The 15,326-nt window shown below is 40.3% G+C and overlaps 1 protein-coding gene across 3 annotated transcripts in view; it reads right to left on the reverse strand.

Moving 5' to 3' along the window:
• LOC141272188 (alpha-N-acetylgalactosaminide alpha-2,6-sialyltransferase 2-like) overlaps positions 1-14,006 on the reverse strand; it is a 56,351-nt gene extending 42,345 nt beyond the window's left edge. For 2 of the 3 annotated variants that reach the window (XM_073682585.1, XM_073682583.1), the window contains exon 1: positions 13,581-14,006. In XM_073682585.1, the coding sequence (XP_073538686.1) occupies positions 13,581-13,726 (146 nt within the window). In that variant the 5' untranslated portion in view covers positions 13,727-14,006. Of the gene's footprint in view, positions 1-10,377; positions 10,529-13,580 lie in introns of those variants that run through there. The other variant, XM_073682584.1, reaches the window with a different exon arrangement.
• Positions 14,007-15,326: the final 1,320 nt, after the last annotated feature.

A 15,326-nucleotide genomic window follows, 5' to 3' on the forward strand; every position in this document is an offset into this window, starting at 1 on the left:
TGCAGATTTATTTGGACTAACAGGTTATGGACGCTGGATAACCGGAACAATCTTGTAGATAGTTGCACATTGTGCCTCTTGTGAAGACGGCCGCGGAAGAGAAAACCTGTCTGGCGTGGCCTCCTTGCGGCCCAAAGTAGCTAGCTTCAGCCTTGCAGCCACGCCCAAGGCCAACGCAAGGGGTTTGCTTTGGACAGGTCCCCTACTTCACTTAAAGCTTCACCTTGGGTGATATGGACACCCGGTTGCGGACATGCCGTGACCTTTAAAGAACTAAAGCTTCTTGTAAATATGTTATTGTATTATCGTTTATACCCTTGTATTTATGTTTCTTTAAAAATGTGTTTAGTCCCGGAGTACTAAAATTTACTAGGGGGGAATGTGGCACCCCAGGGGTCTGGTTGCCACAGTAATAGAAATATTATGTCTGAGAGCAAGTGGGAGGTTTCTCTGGTCAGGAGCCCTAAGCATGCAACACTGCCCGCCCAGACCTGGGAGGGGAGGAATCTGCCCTTATAAACTGGGTCTGGGGCGGGATTAGGGGAGACAGAGTCTGAGAGTCAGAGCCTGGAGAGGGAAAGCAAGAACTAGGAGCTCTGTAGGAGCAGGAGTGAGTGCCAGAGGCTGGAAGCTAGAAAGCTTGCCTTGGCTGAAGACACTAAACCCGGACATGGAGTCCGAGGCTGTGGGGACATCCAGGTCCAGCAGCAGAATCCAACCGGCAGGGGATTCCATGTCCTCTGGCCATAGAAGCCCGGAGGCACGGTCACAAGCAAAGGACCAGCACCGCCATCGTGAAGCGGAGGCTAACGGAAGGCCCCAAGTCACCGGCCATACGGGTGAGCACCACACGGTATACTCAGGGATGTGGGCTACTTCTACCCGCATAGAGCAAGGTAGCCAGGAAAGAGTGCAGATAGTCGGGGAGGCCTACAACTCCACCTGGCCGGGGGAGATCCTACTTGCTTACAGACTGACCAGGCCCCTACTGCTAACCAGTACTCCCGGGAGGGTCTGCGTTATTCCATCAGTAAAGACCCTGAACTGCACCACACGTCTCTGTGTTTCATCACCGCACCAGCACCATCAGTACTGGGACGCTCACACCATTACTCTCATCATCCACACTAGCTGCCCTGAGGCAATACTTCTCCCGTGGGGAGTTATCGCATACAACATCAGCCTCAGCGGCCTGCAGCGCAGCGGCGGTCCCCACTGACCGCAATCCACGGGTGGCGTAGTCGGACATTTGTTATTACACTAAGACTGCCACTGGTTTGACCACCCTGAGCCACGGACCGGGTCGCCGCCACACTGAGACTACCACCCCCAGCATCCCACCAGAGGCCCGGTTCCGGGTTCCCCACGCGGCCCAGGGGGCGAGTCACATACATAGTAAATGCTCCTCAGGCATGCCCTAACACTAATAGACAATTTTTTTCATATTCCACCCCTAAAAAAAATCTTGCAAACTAAATTAAATTGACTATAAATCAGTGCCCTAAAATGTAATTTCCCAAAAAACAAGCCCTCGTGTGAAAGAAAAAAAATGAAGAAACATGGCTCTTGACAAAGTTTTGTTCATAAATCTACTATCATTTTGTGTATGCAGCTTCTATGCAAACCAATGTGTTTCTATTGTTATAGATTACTAAATCCTTAGGGTAGGGTTTTGGAAAAGGATCTGTCCTTACCAGAGGAATGACTCCTTGAATACAGAGTAATAGCAACTAGTGTCAGTACTGAGATTTTTCATCAGATTAGATAATAAAAATAAATGTGACGTGTACTGATAGGAAAGAAAGAGTATAAAGAAATCATTTACAAAAACATAAAAGGCAGAGGCAAGAATCTCTTACTACAATATGTGGTGATACATGTCATGGAAGCACAGTCTGCCTTAAAGCACCACTCCAGTGTTTTTTTTTTTAATTTACCGCTGGAGTGGTGCTACTAATCTAAGTTCCATGCCCCCAGTCTTATACTTACCAGCTGCCGTCTTCATCTTTTATCAGCAACACTCCGGTTAGTCTCCAGCAGTTTGTGACCTGCCGGATTGCTTCAATGTTTGCTGGGCGATATGTAACTTACAACTCAATGTAACGCTATGAAAGCCAGAACAAGGCTCTAATAGACTTACACTTAGAACTTGTGATTGTGACTGGTACCTGTGACTTCCGGTCAGTCAGAAGTTCTGGTCACAGGAGGGCGGCTCAGGACAGGAGCAGCGCCAGGATGAGCTGAAGACAGTGACTGGAGAGTATATGACTAGGGTCAGGGAACCTAGTTTAGTGGCATCACTCCAGCCCTGAAATAAAAAAAAACTCTAGAATGGTGCTTTAAAGGAGAATCACCACATACAGTACCTTGAAAAATTATTCACATCCCGTAAACTTTTCCTCATTTTTTCACGTTACACTCACAAACTTAAATGTATTTTATTGGGATTCTATGTGATATCCCAACACAAAGTAGCAAGTATTTGTGAAGTGTAAAGGAAATGATACATGGTTTCTAAATATTTAAAAAATATAAATCTGAAAATTGTGATGTGCATTTGTATTCAGCCCCCTGTAGCCTGATACCCCTAAATAAAAGCCAGAAACTGAGAACCTTAGGGATCAAACGGCATCATTAAAAACCAAGGAACACACCAGGCCGGTCAGGGATAAAATTGTGGAGAAGAGTAAAGCAGGATTAGGTTATAAAAATAGCCCAAGCTCTGAACATCTCACTGTTCAATCAATCATCCAAAAATTGAGGCAGTATGGCACAGCTGTAAGCAAGGAGAGCACTAGTTAGAGAAGCAGCCAAGAGGTCCACAGCTCAGGTGGGAGAATTTGTGCACAGGGCAGCTATTAGTCGGCCTTTATGGAAGAGTGGAAAGAAGAAAGCCATTTTTGAAAGTAAGCCATAAGAAGTCTTGTTTGCAGTTGGCAATAAGCCACGTAGAGGACACAGCGAGCATGTGGAAGAAGGTGCTGTGGTCAGATGAGACTAAAGTAGGATTTTTTGGGCTAAATGCAAAACGCTTTGTGTAGCGGAAAACTAACACTGCGCATAACCCTGAAAACACCATCCCCATCGTCACACATGGTGGTGGCAACATCATGCTGTGAGGATGCTTTTCTTCGGCAGGGACAGGGAAGCTGGTCGGAGTTGATTGGAAGATGAATCGAGCTAAATACAGGGAAATTCTGGAGGGAAAACACGTTAGAGGTTGCAAAAGACTTGAGACAGGGACGTGGGTTCACCTTCCAGCAGGACAACAACCCTAAACATACTGCCAGAGCTACAATGGAGAGTTTAGATCACAGCAGATTCATGTGTGTGAATGGCCCAGTCGCAGACCAGACATATGAGGACCTTTCTCATTTGGACCGATACGTCACCATTATGGGCAATTAAAAATTCACTTCATATTTAATCTTTCTGCATTTGAGTGCTGCCTCCATTTTTTTTGCTATATCAGGAGGTGTGGTTGTTACCTAGGAGGCATGGCACCTAACACTCTGCTGGTGCTGCACCTATTTTTTCATGATAGATAGATAGATAGATAGATAACATTTCCCTGGTTCCTTTACACCAGGCTTCCATGTGGCCTCTGCCTTATTCCTCAGAAGTGACTATTACTTTGATCCACTTGGCACAGAGAAGTCACTTGCTTCCCTCCTTACTTTAGGTGTGAACACTGTCCCATCTGTTACATGGCTTTTATATGGCTATTACACTACTGTGTGCAGATAAGTGTGAGCTAATATCCTAAAGATCACCCCTCTCACACATACCTATCATGCCTCCCTGAAGATACACGCTCTTGTGAAGATCTTTCAGAGTTATGACCGCGAGCTTAAAGGGAGTAGACCCATGGTGCCCTGACCGCAGGCGACATGAAATACCTGCAGGCTCCCTGTCAATCAAGCCAAGTCGGGCGGAGAGAAGCCGCAGGCTGTGCCGGCTCATGAGTTTTCTTTGAAGCGCTGCAATATTTCAGACTACAACATAGCTTGTTGTATTGTAGGAGCCCATAAGTATTACATTACGCGTGTGGCTAGGGCAGCTTGATTCCGCTGACATTTTACTATTAAAATGATCCCATAAATGTTGACTCCTCTGTTATTTCTGTTTGGGTGATAACCAATGTGACCCCCAGTTAAGAGAAGGGTCTTCAAACCTGTTAATGTGACGATTAGCTGTAAACTGTAGAAAAACCTGAGAGCAAGTGTTTAATTTCTCTGCAGTGCCTCCACAGGAGAAAGGAGGTATTACACTGCTCCAATACACATACATAAAGGATCTTGCAAAGAAAGCCTCTCTTTGTAGGCATTTTCTGGTGATCTTTTGCTTGTAAAACTGCATTGTAAAGCATGGCGGAAGAAAAGCGATGCTTAAAGAGGTTTGTCTTAGGAACTTCTTTCATTTCAAAGAAAATTTTGACTTAAAGCAGATATGTATTTGGTTCTTGGCACACAGCTGAATTTACCAGGTGTGACCTTCTGTGGCCAGACATTACCTCTGAAGCGGACTCTACAGGGATAATGCAGCATAACTGGGCGGCCATCTGCATGAATATATAGAATACATGGGCTTGTGTTTATAGGGAGGTCTGGATTGAATCTGGCCTTGGAGATATATTTTGAGGTATTAAATTAGGAGGTATTTTTTAGTGGGTCTGGGATCTGTATCTTTTAGGCTTGGGCTTGTATTTTAAGTTGGCATGATACAGGACCTGTATGAATTAAAGGATCTTGTCTCAAGCCTATATTTTTTGGGGGGAGGTCTGGTGTCTGCATTAATTTAGGAAGGGTCTTTTAGAGGGACTGGAATAAATGACAATGGAGTGAAGTCCAGAAATCTCTCTGGGAGCTAAGTGTGGCTACTAAGAGCGTCTTATCACTGTGGAGGACCCAACATGCTGATTTCAACAGGCACTGTGTAATACTTCATTCCACCTGTGGTGGCGCTGCTGGACAATTGAACACTTGCTGCCAGCTTCCCTTGTCGATCGGAGCTGATCGCCAGAAGTCACCATATGAGCAAACATAAAAAAAAATATGTCAAAAGTATAGAATCCCTTTAAGTAAGTGTAAAACCAGCTTATATGCTAATCAAACAGTGCAACCGCACAAACTAGTAATTTTTTTCAGAAATGTCACAGACAGAGCCATTAATTAAAGGGGCAACTTGAAATTATTAGAAACATCATGGATGCGACTCTCCTTTTACTTTGGCATGAAATTGAATGTTTTTTTTTTTCTCATCTGTGCTGTGGCAGTTGTCGCACGTGTTGAGGATCTGGAAGACGCTCTGCTCTGCACACCAATAATAAGTGTGGGCAAGGAAATCCCACAACATAGAACCACAATGGAGCCATCGATACAGCAAACAATGGACTTCATATATAATGAAGAGCACTGACATCATCATCTGTCTCCATCGTTCTCCTCCGGCATCTGTCTGTGGGTTATCAACTACACAATCATGGAATTTCACAGTTAAAAAGCAATCTAGGCTCCTGAAACACTCTGTGCTGCGGGGGACCCTGCTCCTACTTATATGTATCCAAGTTCCCCATTCCTGTCTTCATATGGCACTGCCCCGCTACATACAACCCTGTATAAGGATTGAACAAGTTGCTGTTTCGGACAGAATTAGCACTCTCCTTTCCTAAAATACTCTGTGCTACTGTGACCCCTTCTCATGTGAATTTGTGGTATTCATTTCCATCCTCAAAGACAATGGCCCAATAACATTCAGTTATAGATTTTACAATAATTATCACCACTAATTCCACGAGAATTACTTACATGTCTGCTGAAATACTCTGCGCTGCATTACCCAGTGCCTGCTCCTTTGACTACGTGGCTGTTTCCCTTATGCTTTTCTGATCATGCTACCACCTCGTCACATGCATTTCCTCACTAATAGAATAATGAACGGGTCACTGCGAAATCAGAACACTAGTCTCCTGAAATACTCTGTGCCGCCAATAGAATCCTTTCTTTCCACCATTTTCATCAACAAGAGAGCTCCCACTTGTCTCTAATTACCTCCTCATATTATGACATTGCATAACCAAATCACACAAATGCAAAGGAAGCAAGATGAAGATTCTAGTTTCCTGAAATGCTCTGTTCTGCTGTCGGCCTTATCTGTCTGTACTAAGTAATTCCAGACATATCACTTCATTCACCTTTTCAAATTATAGTTAGGAGGGAACAGAACACTGCCCCCTACAAGATCAGCACACTCCTTTCCTGAAATGCTCTGTTCTGCTGTGGGCGGTGAACAGGTTATTGCCCCATATAAGAGCACCACACTTGGTTCCTGAAATACTCTGCACTGCTGTGGCACAGGCATGTGAGTTTTTACATCTCTTTTGGGAAATTGCCTAAATAGAAACATTCTAACCCTAATAATCTTTTTTTGATGGTTCTCATCAGCTGCAGGAACAAATATATAATTATATTTAAGCAATTCCCTACCAGAAGGATTATCTTACACTGTGAGATCTTGGCAACCAGCTCAATGATTTTTATTTATCTCTGACATCTCTATATCCCCCGTGTTTGGCAATACTCTACATACTTAGGTTTCTTTCGTATAATCCAAAAATATCCTTATTGCATGTGGCTTTCATTAAAATAGCCCTGATGTGAGCGTGAGGGAAATTAGATTGTAAGCTCCACTGGTCAGGGACTGGTTATTATAATGGATACAACATACACACACCTAAACACCAACTTATGCACATGTATCATACACATATAAAAGACACACATACTATACACATATAAAACAGACATACAACTAAAATACACACATTTCATATACATATAAAACAGACAATTCAACAAAAACATAGATATACACATACAGTGCACATAAAGCATACACAAATAAAACACACATATAATACATAAATACTAATGTAATACACATATAAAACACAGAAATAAACACACATATATGCACAGTACAATTATATAAATACACCTATGATATACACTTATACACACAAACCTAGATATACTGTACATGTATACAGTTATAGTAAAAATATAAACTACCAGAGATACATATAACATACACACATATAAAGTCACACAAGTACAGACACTAAATATCCACTATAATACACACAGATTTACATATTACATACAGACACTTAATATACACATAATCACACAAAACCATCTGATACACATATAAAACACAGGAATAAAGAAATAAACATGAATATATAGACATAATGCATATAAAAACAACTACAATACACAAAATAGGACATGAATGTAAGCACCTAGATACACTGTACACCTGTATGCACACTTATAGTATAAATATAAGCTAACAGAGACATACAGAATATACACATATACAACACACATATAAAGTCACACATGTACACAGATACAAGCAGAGACTAAATAGAAGCACATACACTATAATACACACAGATATACATATTACATACACACATAATACACACAAACCCACAAATAACAATGCAATGTACATGTAAAGCACAGGAATACAGAAATAGCAATGCATATATAGACATAATACAGTTATATAAAGACACATAAATATACCAACACACTTATAGTGTGCATATAAACTGAAAGAGATACCGTACACATAACGTACACTCATAAAAAATAACACTTTATATGACACTAAAGCTGGCACTAAACACATGCACATACACTATAAAACACACAGATATACACTATTCATGCACATGTTACCATGTTTATATATATACATGCTATTCTGTGTATATGTGCTATATAGGTGCTATTCTGTGTGTCCTATTTTGTTTATTATTGGTGTGCTTATATAATTCTATTATGTGTATATATGCATATTTATTTGTGTATTTCGGAGATATATATATATATATATATATATATATATATATATATATATATATAAAATATACAGTTGAAACCAGAAGTTTACATACACTATATAAAAAGACACATATTCATGTTTTTTTCAATATTTTACATGAAATCAGAATAAACCTTTCCCGTTTTAGGTCAATTAGGATTACCATAATTTTTAATATTTGCCAAATGCCAGAATAATGAGAGAGAATGTTTAATGGCATTTTTATTACTTACTGAAGAGTCAAAAGTTTACATGTACCAAGATTACTATGCCTTTAAACAATTCTGGACTGCTCATATGATGATGTCATGTGTTTGGAAGCTTCTGGTTTTTTTTAGCAACAACTGAGTTAATTAGAGACACACCTGTGGATGTATTTTAATGCACACCTGAAACACACTGCTTCTTTGTGTAGCATCATGGAAAAGTCTCAAGAAATCAGCTAAGATATCAAGAAAAGAATTGTGGACTTGCACAAGTCTGGCTCATCTTTGGGTACAATTTCAAGATACCTAAAGGTGCCTCGTTCATCTGTACAAACAATTATACGCAAGTACAAACAAGATGGGAATATCCAGCCATCATACCACTCAGGAAGGAGATGGGTTCTGTGTCCCAGAGATGAATGTGCTTTGGTCCGACATGTGCATATCAACCCAAGGAGAAAGCAAAAGACCTTGTGAAAATGATGGCGGAAGCTGATATGATTGTGTCAATATCCACAGTGAAACAAGTACTGTATCAACATGGGCTGAAAGACCACTCTGCCAGTAAGAAGCCATTACTCCAAAAGAAACATAAAAAAGCCAGATTAATGTTTGCAAATGCACACAGGAACACAGATCTTAATTTTTGGAGACATGTCCTGTGGTCTGAAGAAACTAAAATTGAACTTTTTGGGCATAATGACTATCATTATGTTTGGAGGAAAAAGGGAGAAGCTTGGAAGCCTAAGAACAGCATCCCAACTGTGAAACACGGGGGTGGCAGCATCATGTTGTGGGGTTGTTTTGCTGCAGGAGGGACTGGTGCATTTCACAAAATAGATGGCATCATGAGAAAAGAAGATTATGTGGCAATACTGAAGCAACATCTCAAGACATCAGCCAAGAAGTTAAAGCTTGGAAGGAATCATAGAATCATAGAATCATAGAATGGTAGAGTTGGAAGGGACCTCCTGGGTCATCTGGTCCAACCCCCTGCTCAAAGCAGGATTCACTAGATCATCTCAGACAGATGTCTGTCCAGCCTCTGTTTGAAGACGTCCATTGAAGGGGAACTCACCACCTCTCGTGGCAGCCTATTCCACTCATTAATCACCCTAACTGTCAAAAAGTTTTTTCTAATATCTAATCTGTGTCTCCTCCCATTTAGTTTCATCCCATTGCTTCTAGTCTTTCCTTGTGCAAATGAGAATAAAGATGATCCTTCTACAATGTGACAGCCCTTGACATATTTGTAGACAGCTATTAAGTCTCCTCTCAGTCTTCTTTTTTGCAAGCTAAACATTCCCAAATCCTGCAACCGTTCCTCATAGGACATGGTTTGCAGACCAGTCACCATTCTGGTCGCTCTTCTCTGAACTTGCTCCAGTTTGTCTATGTCTTTTTTAAAATGTGGTGCCCAAAACTGTACACAGTATTCCAGATGAGGTCTGACCAAAGAGGAGTAAAGACCGATAATGACTTCACGTGATCTAGACTGTATGCTTCTGTTAATACATCCCAGAATTGTATTTGCCTTTTTTGCTGCTGCATCACACTGTTGACTCATGTTCAGTCTATGATCTATTAGTATACCTAAGTCTTTTTCACATGTACTGTTGCTTAGCTCTATTCCTCCCATTCTGTATATGCTTTTTTCATTTTTATTGCCCAGATGTAGTACTTTGCATTTTTCCCTGTTAAAAACCATTCTGTTGGTTGCTGCCCACTGCTCCAGTTTATTTAGGTCTTTTTGAATCCTCTCCCTCTCTTCTCTAGTATTAGCTATCCCTCCTAGCTTTGTGTCATCAGCAAATTTAATCAGTTTACCCTCAATTCCTTCATCTAAATCATTGATAAAGATGTTGAACAATACAGGTCCCAGGACGGAGCCCTGTGGTACCCCACTTGAGACATTCATCCAGCTGGATGTGAAGCCATTTACAACCACCCTTTGAGTCCGATCACTAAGCCAGTTATGAATCCACCTAACAGTTGCCTGGTCCATTGCATACTTGGTCATTTTTTCAATAAGGATGGTGTGAGATACTTTGTCAAATGCTTTGCTGAAGTCAAGATATACTATATCTACAGCATTTCCCTGATCCACCCAGTCAGTGATTCTGTCATAGAAGGAAATTAAGTTAGTCTGACATGACTTGTTAGTTACAAACCCATGCTGACTCTGGTTAATCACTTCATTCTTATCCATGTACTTACATACATGTTGTTTAATAATTTGTTCAAAGATCTTTCCTGGTATAGAAGTCAGACTCACCGGCCTATAGTTCCCTGGGTCCACCTTCTTCCCCTTTTTGAAGATAGGAACAACATTTGCTCTTCTCCAGTCTTCTGGGACTTCTCCTGTTCTCCAAGAATTTTCAAAGATTATGGAGAGTGGTTCTAAAATTTCTTCTACGATCTCCTTCAGTACTCTGGGTCTTCCAAATGGACAATGACCCGAAGCATACTGCCAAAATGGTAACAAAGTGGCTTAAGGATAACAAAGTCCATGTTTTGCAGTGTCCATCACAAAGCCCTGATCTCAATCCTATTGAAAATTTATGGGCAAAGCTGAAAAGTCAGGTGCGAGCAAGGCGACCTACAAACCTGGATCAGTTACATCAGTTTTGTCAGGAGGAATGGGCCCAAATTCCGACCAACTATTGTGAGAAGCTCATGGAAGGATATCCCAAACGTTTGACCCAAGTCATTCAGTTTAATGGCAATGGTACCAAATACTAATGAAATGTATGTAAACTTTTGACTTTAAAGTAAGTAATAAAAATGCCTTAAAACATTCTCTCTCATATTATTCTGGCATTTGGCAAATATTAAAAATTATGGTAATCCTAATTGACCTTAAACGGGAAAGGTTTATTCTGATTTCATGTCAGATATTGAGAAAAACATGTATATGTGTCTTTTTATATAGTGTATGTAAATATCTGGTTTCAACTGTACATATCTATCTATCTATCTATCTATCTATCTATCTATCTATCTATCTATCTCTGAAATACACAAATAAACATGCATGTATACACATAATAGAATTATATAAACACACCTATAATAAACAAAACAGGACACACAGAATAGCACCTAGATATAGTGTATACATATATACACACGTACAGTATGCCACCTTTTATAGTCAGGTAAGCTAAAGTGCTCAGCCAAAGCAGGGGTTCTTCTGTGTTTTATGCCTGCATATAAAGGCTTTACCATTATTTTGCACACCAACACTAAAAAACAGGACAATCCTTGTTTCATCAGATATGTGTCCCTGTCTCTGACCGCATTGATCCCATTTTCCCTACTGCTTCATAACTAATCTTCTACTTCAAATATATAATACACATATAAAACAAACATAAGTAATGCAGTGCATACTTATCACACATATAATACACACATAAAACACAGATACCAAAACAATACACCCCTAGAAAAACAAACATTTAATACTCACAAGTCAAAGATAGTTATATTACTCACAGATATATACATATAATACAAGAAGATTCTCGCATAAAAGCATAGATACATACACACAGATAAGCACATAAAATACACATTCACTTACACATTACACACATACAGCCATAATAAGTTCCCACTACCTAGGCTGAAAAGATATTTGTCCATCAAGCGCAAACATTCTTCAACTTATTTTAAGGGTGCCCACACACATTAGCTCAAAATTAATGAAAATGGACGATTTTGCCCATAACAAATGCTGTTCGGGTGAAACTGGACAACAATCTGCGGCTTTAGCCATCCAATCACCGACCATCATTGTCTGAAATGAAGCATGCTGTGTTGTATTTTTTCGTAAGCCAAAAGATCTTTCAGCCACGAACGATCCAGGAAAGAATATTCCAAGAAAGATTGTTCATTTTTCGCCCAATGTCATTGGACGACATATATGGGTAGCTTTAACTCCTGTAACTGGGGACACATAAGGATCCTGTATCGGAGGACTGTTGTTTAATCATCAACCTAGTTTTATTTAATGTGTTTGGCCACCTTAAGACACAGATGCACATAAACATAAAAAGGTCCCACTCCAATGAGCACTTCATCGTATTCAAACAGTCCCTCACTACCTTCATGTCCACACTCACTGCAGCAAAACAAGCCTACTTCTCATCTCTCATATCCTCCCTGTCTCACAACCCTAAACAACTATTCAAAACTTTCAAATCTCTCCTCCGTCCCCCAGCGCCTCTTCCCTCTCCTCTCATCAGCCGAAGACTTTCCCACATTCTTCAAGCAGAAGATTGATTTCTAACCTATGCCTCAAAGCTACTGGAACAACATGTCCATTCTGAACTGTCCTCTGACCTCTCCTCCTGCTCCCTCTTTGACTGCCTCTAATCTGGCTTCCAACCGCACCATTCTACTGAAACTGCCCTGACTAAAGTAATCAACGACCTACTAACCGCCAAATCTAAGCGACACTACTCTGCACTTCTCCTTCTGGACCTGTCATCTGCCTTCGACACAGTGGACCATTCCCTCTTACTATAGACTCTCTCATCTCTGGGCATCACGGACTTGGCCCTATCCTGGATCTCCTCATACCTAACAGACCGGACATTCAGTGTTTCCCACTCACACCACCTCCTCATCTCGCCTCCTATCTGTCGGTGTCCCCCATGGTTCAGTTCTAGGACCCCTGCTCTTCCCATCTACACCTTTGGCCTGGGACAGCTCATAGAGTCTCACGGCTTTCAGTATCATCTCTATGCTGATGACACACAGATCTACCTCTCTGGACCCGATATCTCCTCCCTACTAACCAAAATCCCACAATGTCTGTCTGCTATTTCATCCAGTTACATAAATATTAACACATAAAAAAGCACACACAAAAGAGCATATATGCACACAGATGGTTAATAATACATTTACACACATAGGTGCACACAGATACACACATGCTAACACCCACAAATACATAAAAAGACAGACACATACGTAAAAAAAAACAGAAATACTCACATACATAAATACAAAACACATATATACACAAAAAGACACAAATACACAAATGTATACACATCTACATAAAAAAGACACAAGAAAATACACAGATACACATACTAAAAAAATCACCAATATGCACATACATAAATACTAACATAAAGATACACACATAAAACAACACATACATTCACTAACACAGAGAAAGATACAGTTAATCACAAAAAAACTAAAGAAAATCACATAACCACAAAGACGCCCAGATGACTGTTTACTTTGACACAGCAGAGAAGAACTAAGCCGATCGCTATTGTTCCTTCACATTCACTTCCTAATGGTTACAATCTCTGAACCCTTAAAAAGCACAAGTTTCACGTTTACCCAGTACCCATCCGATACCCAGCATCATAAATACTGCTCTAAAGTTCAATCCATCACAAAAGTGAAAAAGTCCTATAAAAGTCTGTAGGGTCACCACCACATTCTTACCTCTTGTAATAGGCAGTCCACCGTGGGGATATATTATTAGCTATCTGTTCCTTGAGGGAAAAAAATAGTCCTACCATAGTGACCATACAGAGTGCCAGGAGGATCTTCCTTAGGGACTTCGATTGTAGCTTCTTGTAGGGGATCATCTTGGAATTTTATCTTTTATTCTTCCAGCTATTACCGGTGTTGGTTCCGTTTTCTGCATGCGAGTACCATATCAGTGGGATTCCTAGTACATGGGCGAGGGCACTGGTGAGAGTTCAGGACTGGTAGTGCTGTAGTGTGCCCGTCCTTCAGCTCAGTGGTGTATGACAGGTCCTAACATGAGTGTGCATACAGTGTGTGCATGTGTGTAATCTGACTGTGAGTCGCTACAGAGGCAGCTGTGTCAGACACTTATACCGAAGGCGGGTCACTACAGTCTTGTCTTTTAGGGCCGGCTAATATATCTTTTGAAATATGCAATGATTAACTCATTAGTCACTGCCGCTGCAAGAGTCCGACACTGTTAAAGAGAACAGGCCGTTTACAGACTGTAAGCTATTGCCTAATATCAGAATGTTGCTCATTACCCTGCAGAAATTTTTTTACTTTTAAATTATCTTTATTTTATGGGTTGTTACAGCTACGCCATTTAATAATAATTACACACTCGTGGCTTTTGTTAGGTTCCCGGCTGCCATAGTAAAGTGTTGTCAATGAACTAAGCTGGCAAAATCCTTAAAACAGAGGTGGACATAGACAGATTTGGGCTCCTGTGCAAGAAATATGTCCTTGCCCCTCTCCTTTTATACAATATATTAGAATATATAGTACACCGCGTTCCAAATTATTATGCAAATTACATTTTTTTCTCAGATTTTTCTAAATGGTCAATGCAGATGAGTCAGTATAATGTTCAAATCATCAGCCATTAGAGGATAAATCACATTTTATTGGACAAACCTTCCAATGATAACAGGATTTTTTTCAAAAGTAAAAAAACTGAAAACGCAATGTTCCAAATTATTCTGGACAAGAGGGTTTCCAAACATTTTATAGGTTGTAAAGAACTGAAAATGGACATTTGTTGAATTTGCAGGATTAAGAGGTTACACTTACGGAAGTCAAAAGCTTTTTCAATTAATAACATTTTGGCAGGCCAAGTTACATGGTATCATAGGACCCCTTCTTTGATGTCTTCTTCACAATTTTTGCATCCATTGAACTTGTGAGCTTTTGGACAGTTTCTGCTTGAATTTCTTTGCAGGATGTCAGAATAACCTCAGAGCTGCTGTTTTGATGTGAACTGCCTCCCACCTCACAGATCTTTTGCTTGAGGATATTCCAAAGGTTCTCAATGGGGCTGAGGTCAAGAGAGGATGGTGGCCACACCATGAGTTTCTCTACGTTTATGCCTATAGCAGCCAATGACTCAGAGGTATTGTCAGGCATGAAGATGATTTTGCTACTAATGGCACAATTCTTCTTTTGTACCATGGAGAAAGTGGTCAGTACGAAACTCTATATACAGGTGCTTCTCACTAAATTAAAATATCATCAAAAAGTTAATTTATTTTTGTTCTTCAATACAAAAAGTGAAACTCATATATTATATGGAGTCAAACAGAGTGATCTATTTCAAGTGTTTATTTCTGTTAATGTTGATGATTATGGCTTACAGCCAATGAAAACACAAAGGTCATTATCTCAGTAAATTAGAATACTTTATAACACCAGCTTGAAAAATGTTTATAAAATCAGAAA

This window comes from Phyllobates terribilis, unplaced genomic scaffold (genome assembly GCF_046119375.1).
Source record: "Phyllobates terribilis strain yellow unplaced genomic scaffold, ASM4611937v1 Scaffold_5__5_contigs__length_657084704, whole genome shotgun sequence".
In the NCBI taxonomy this organism is placed as follows: Eukaryota; Metazoa; Chordata; class Amphibia; order Anura; family Dendrobatidae; genus Phyllobates; species Phyllobates terribilis.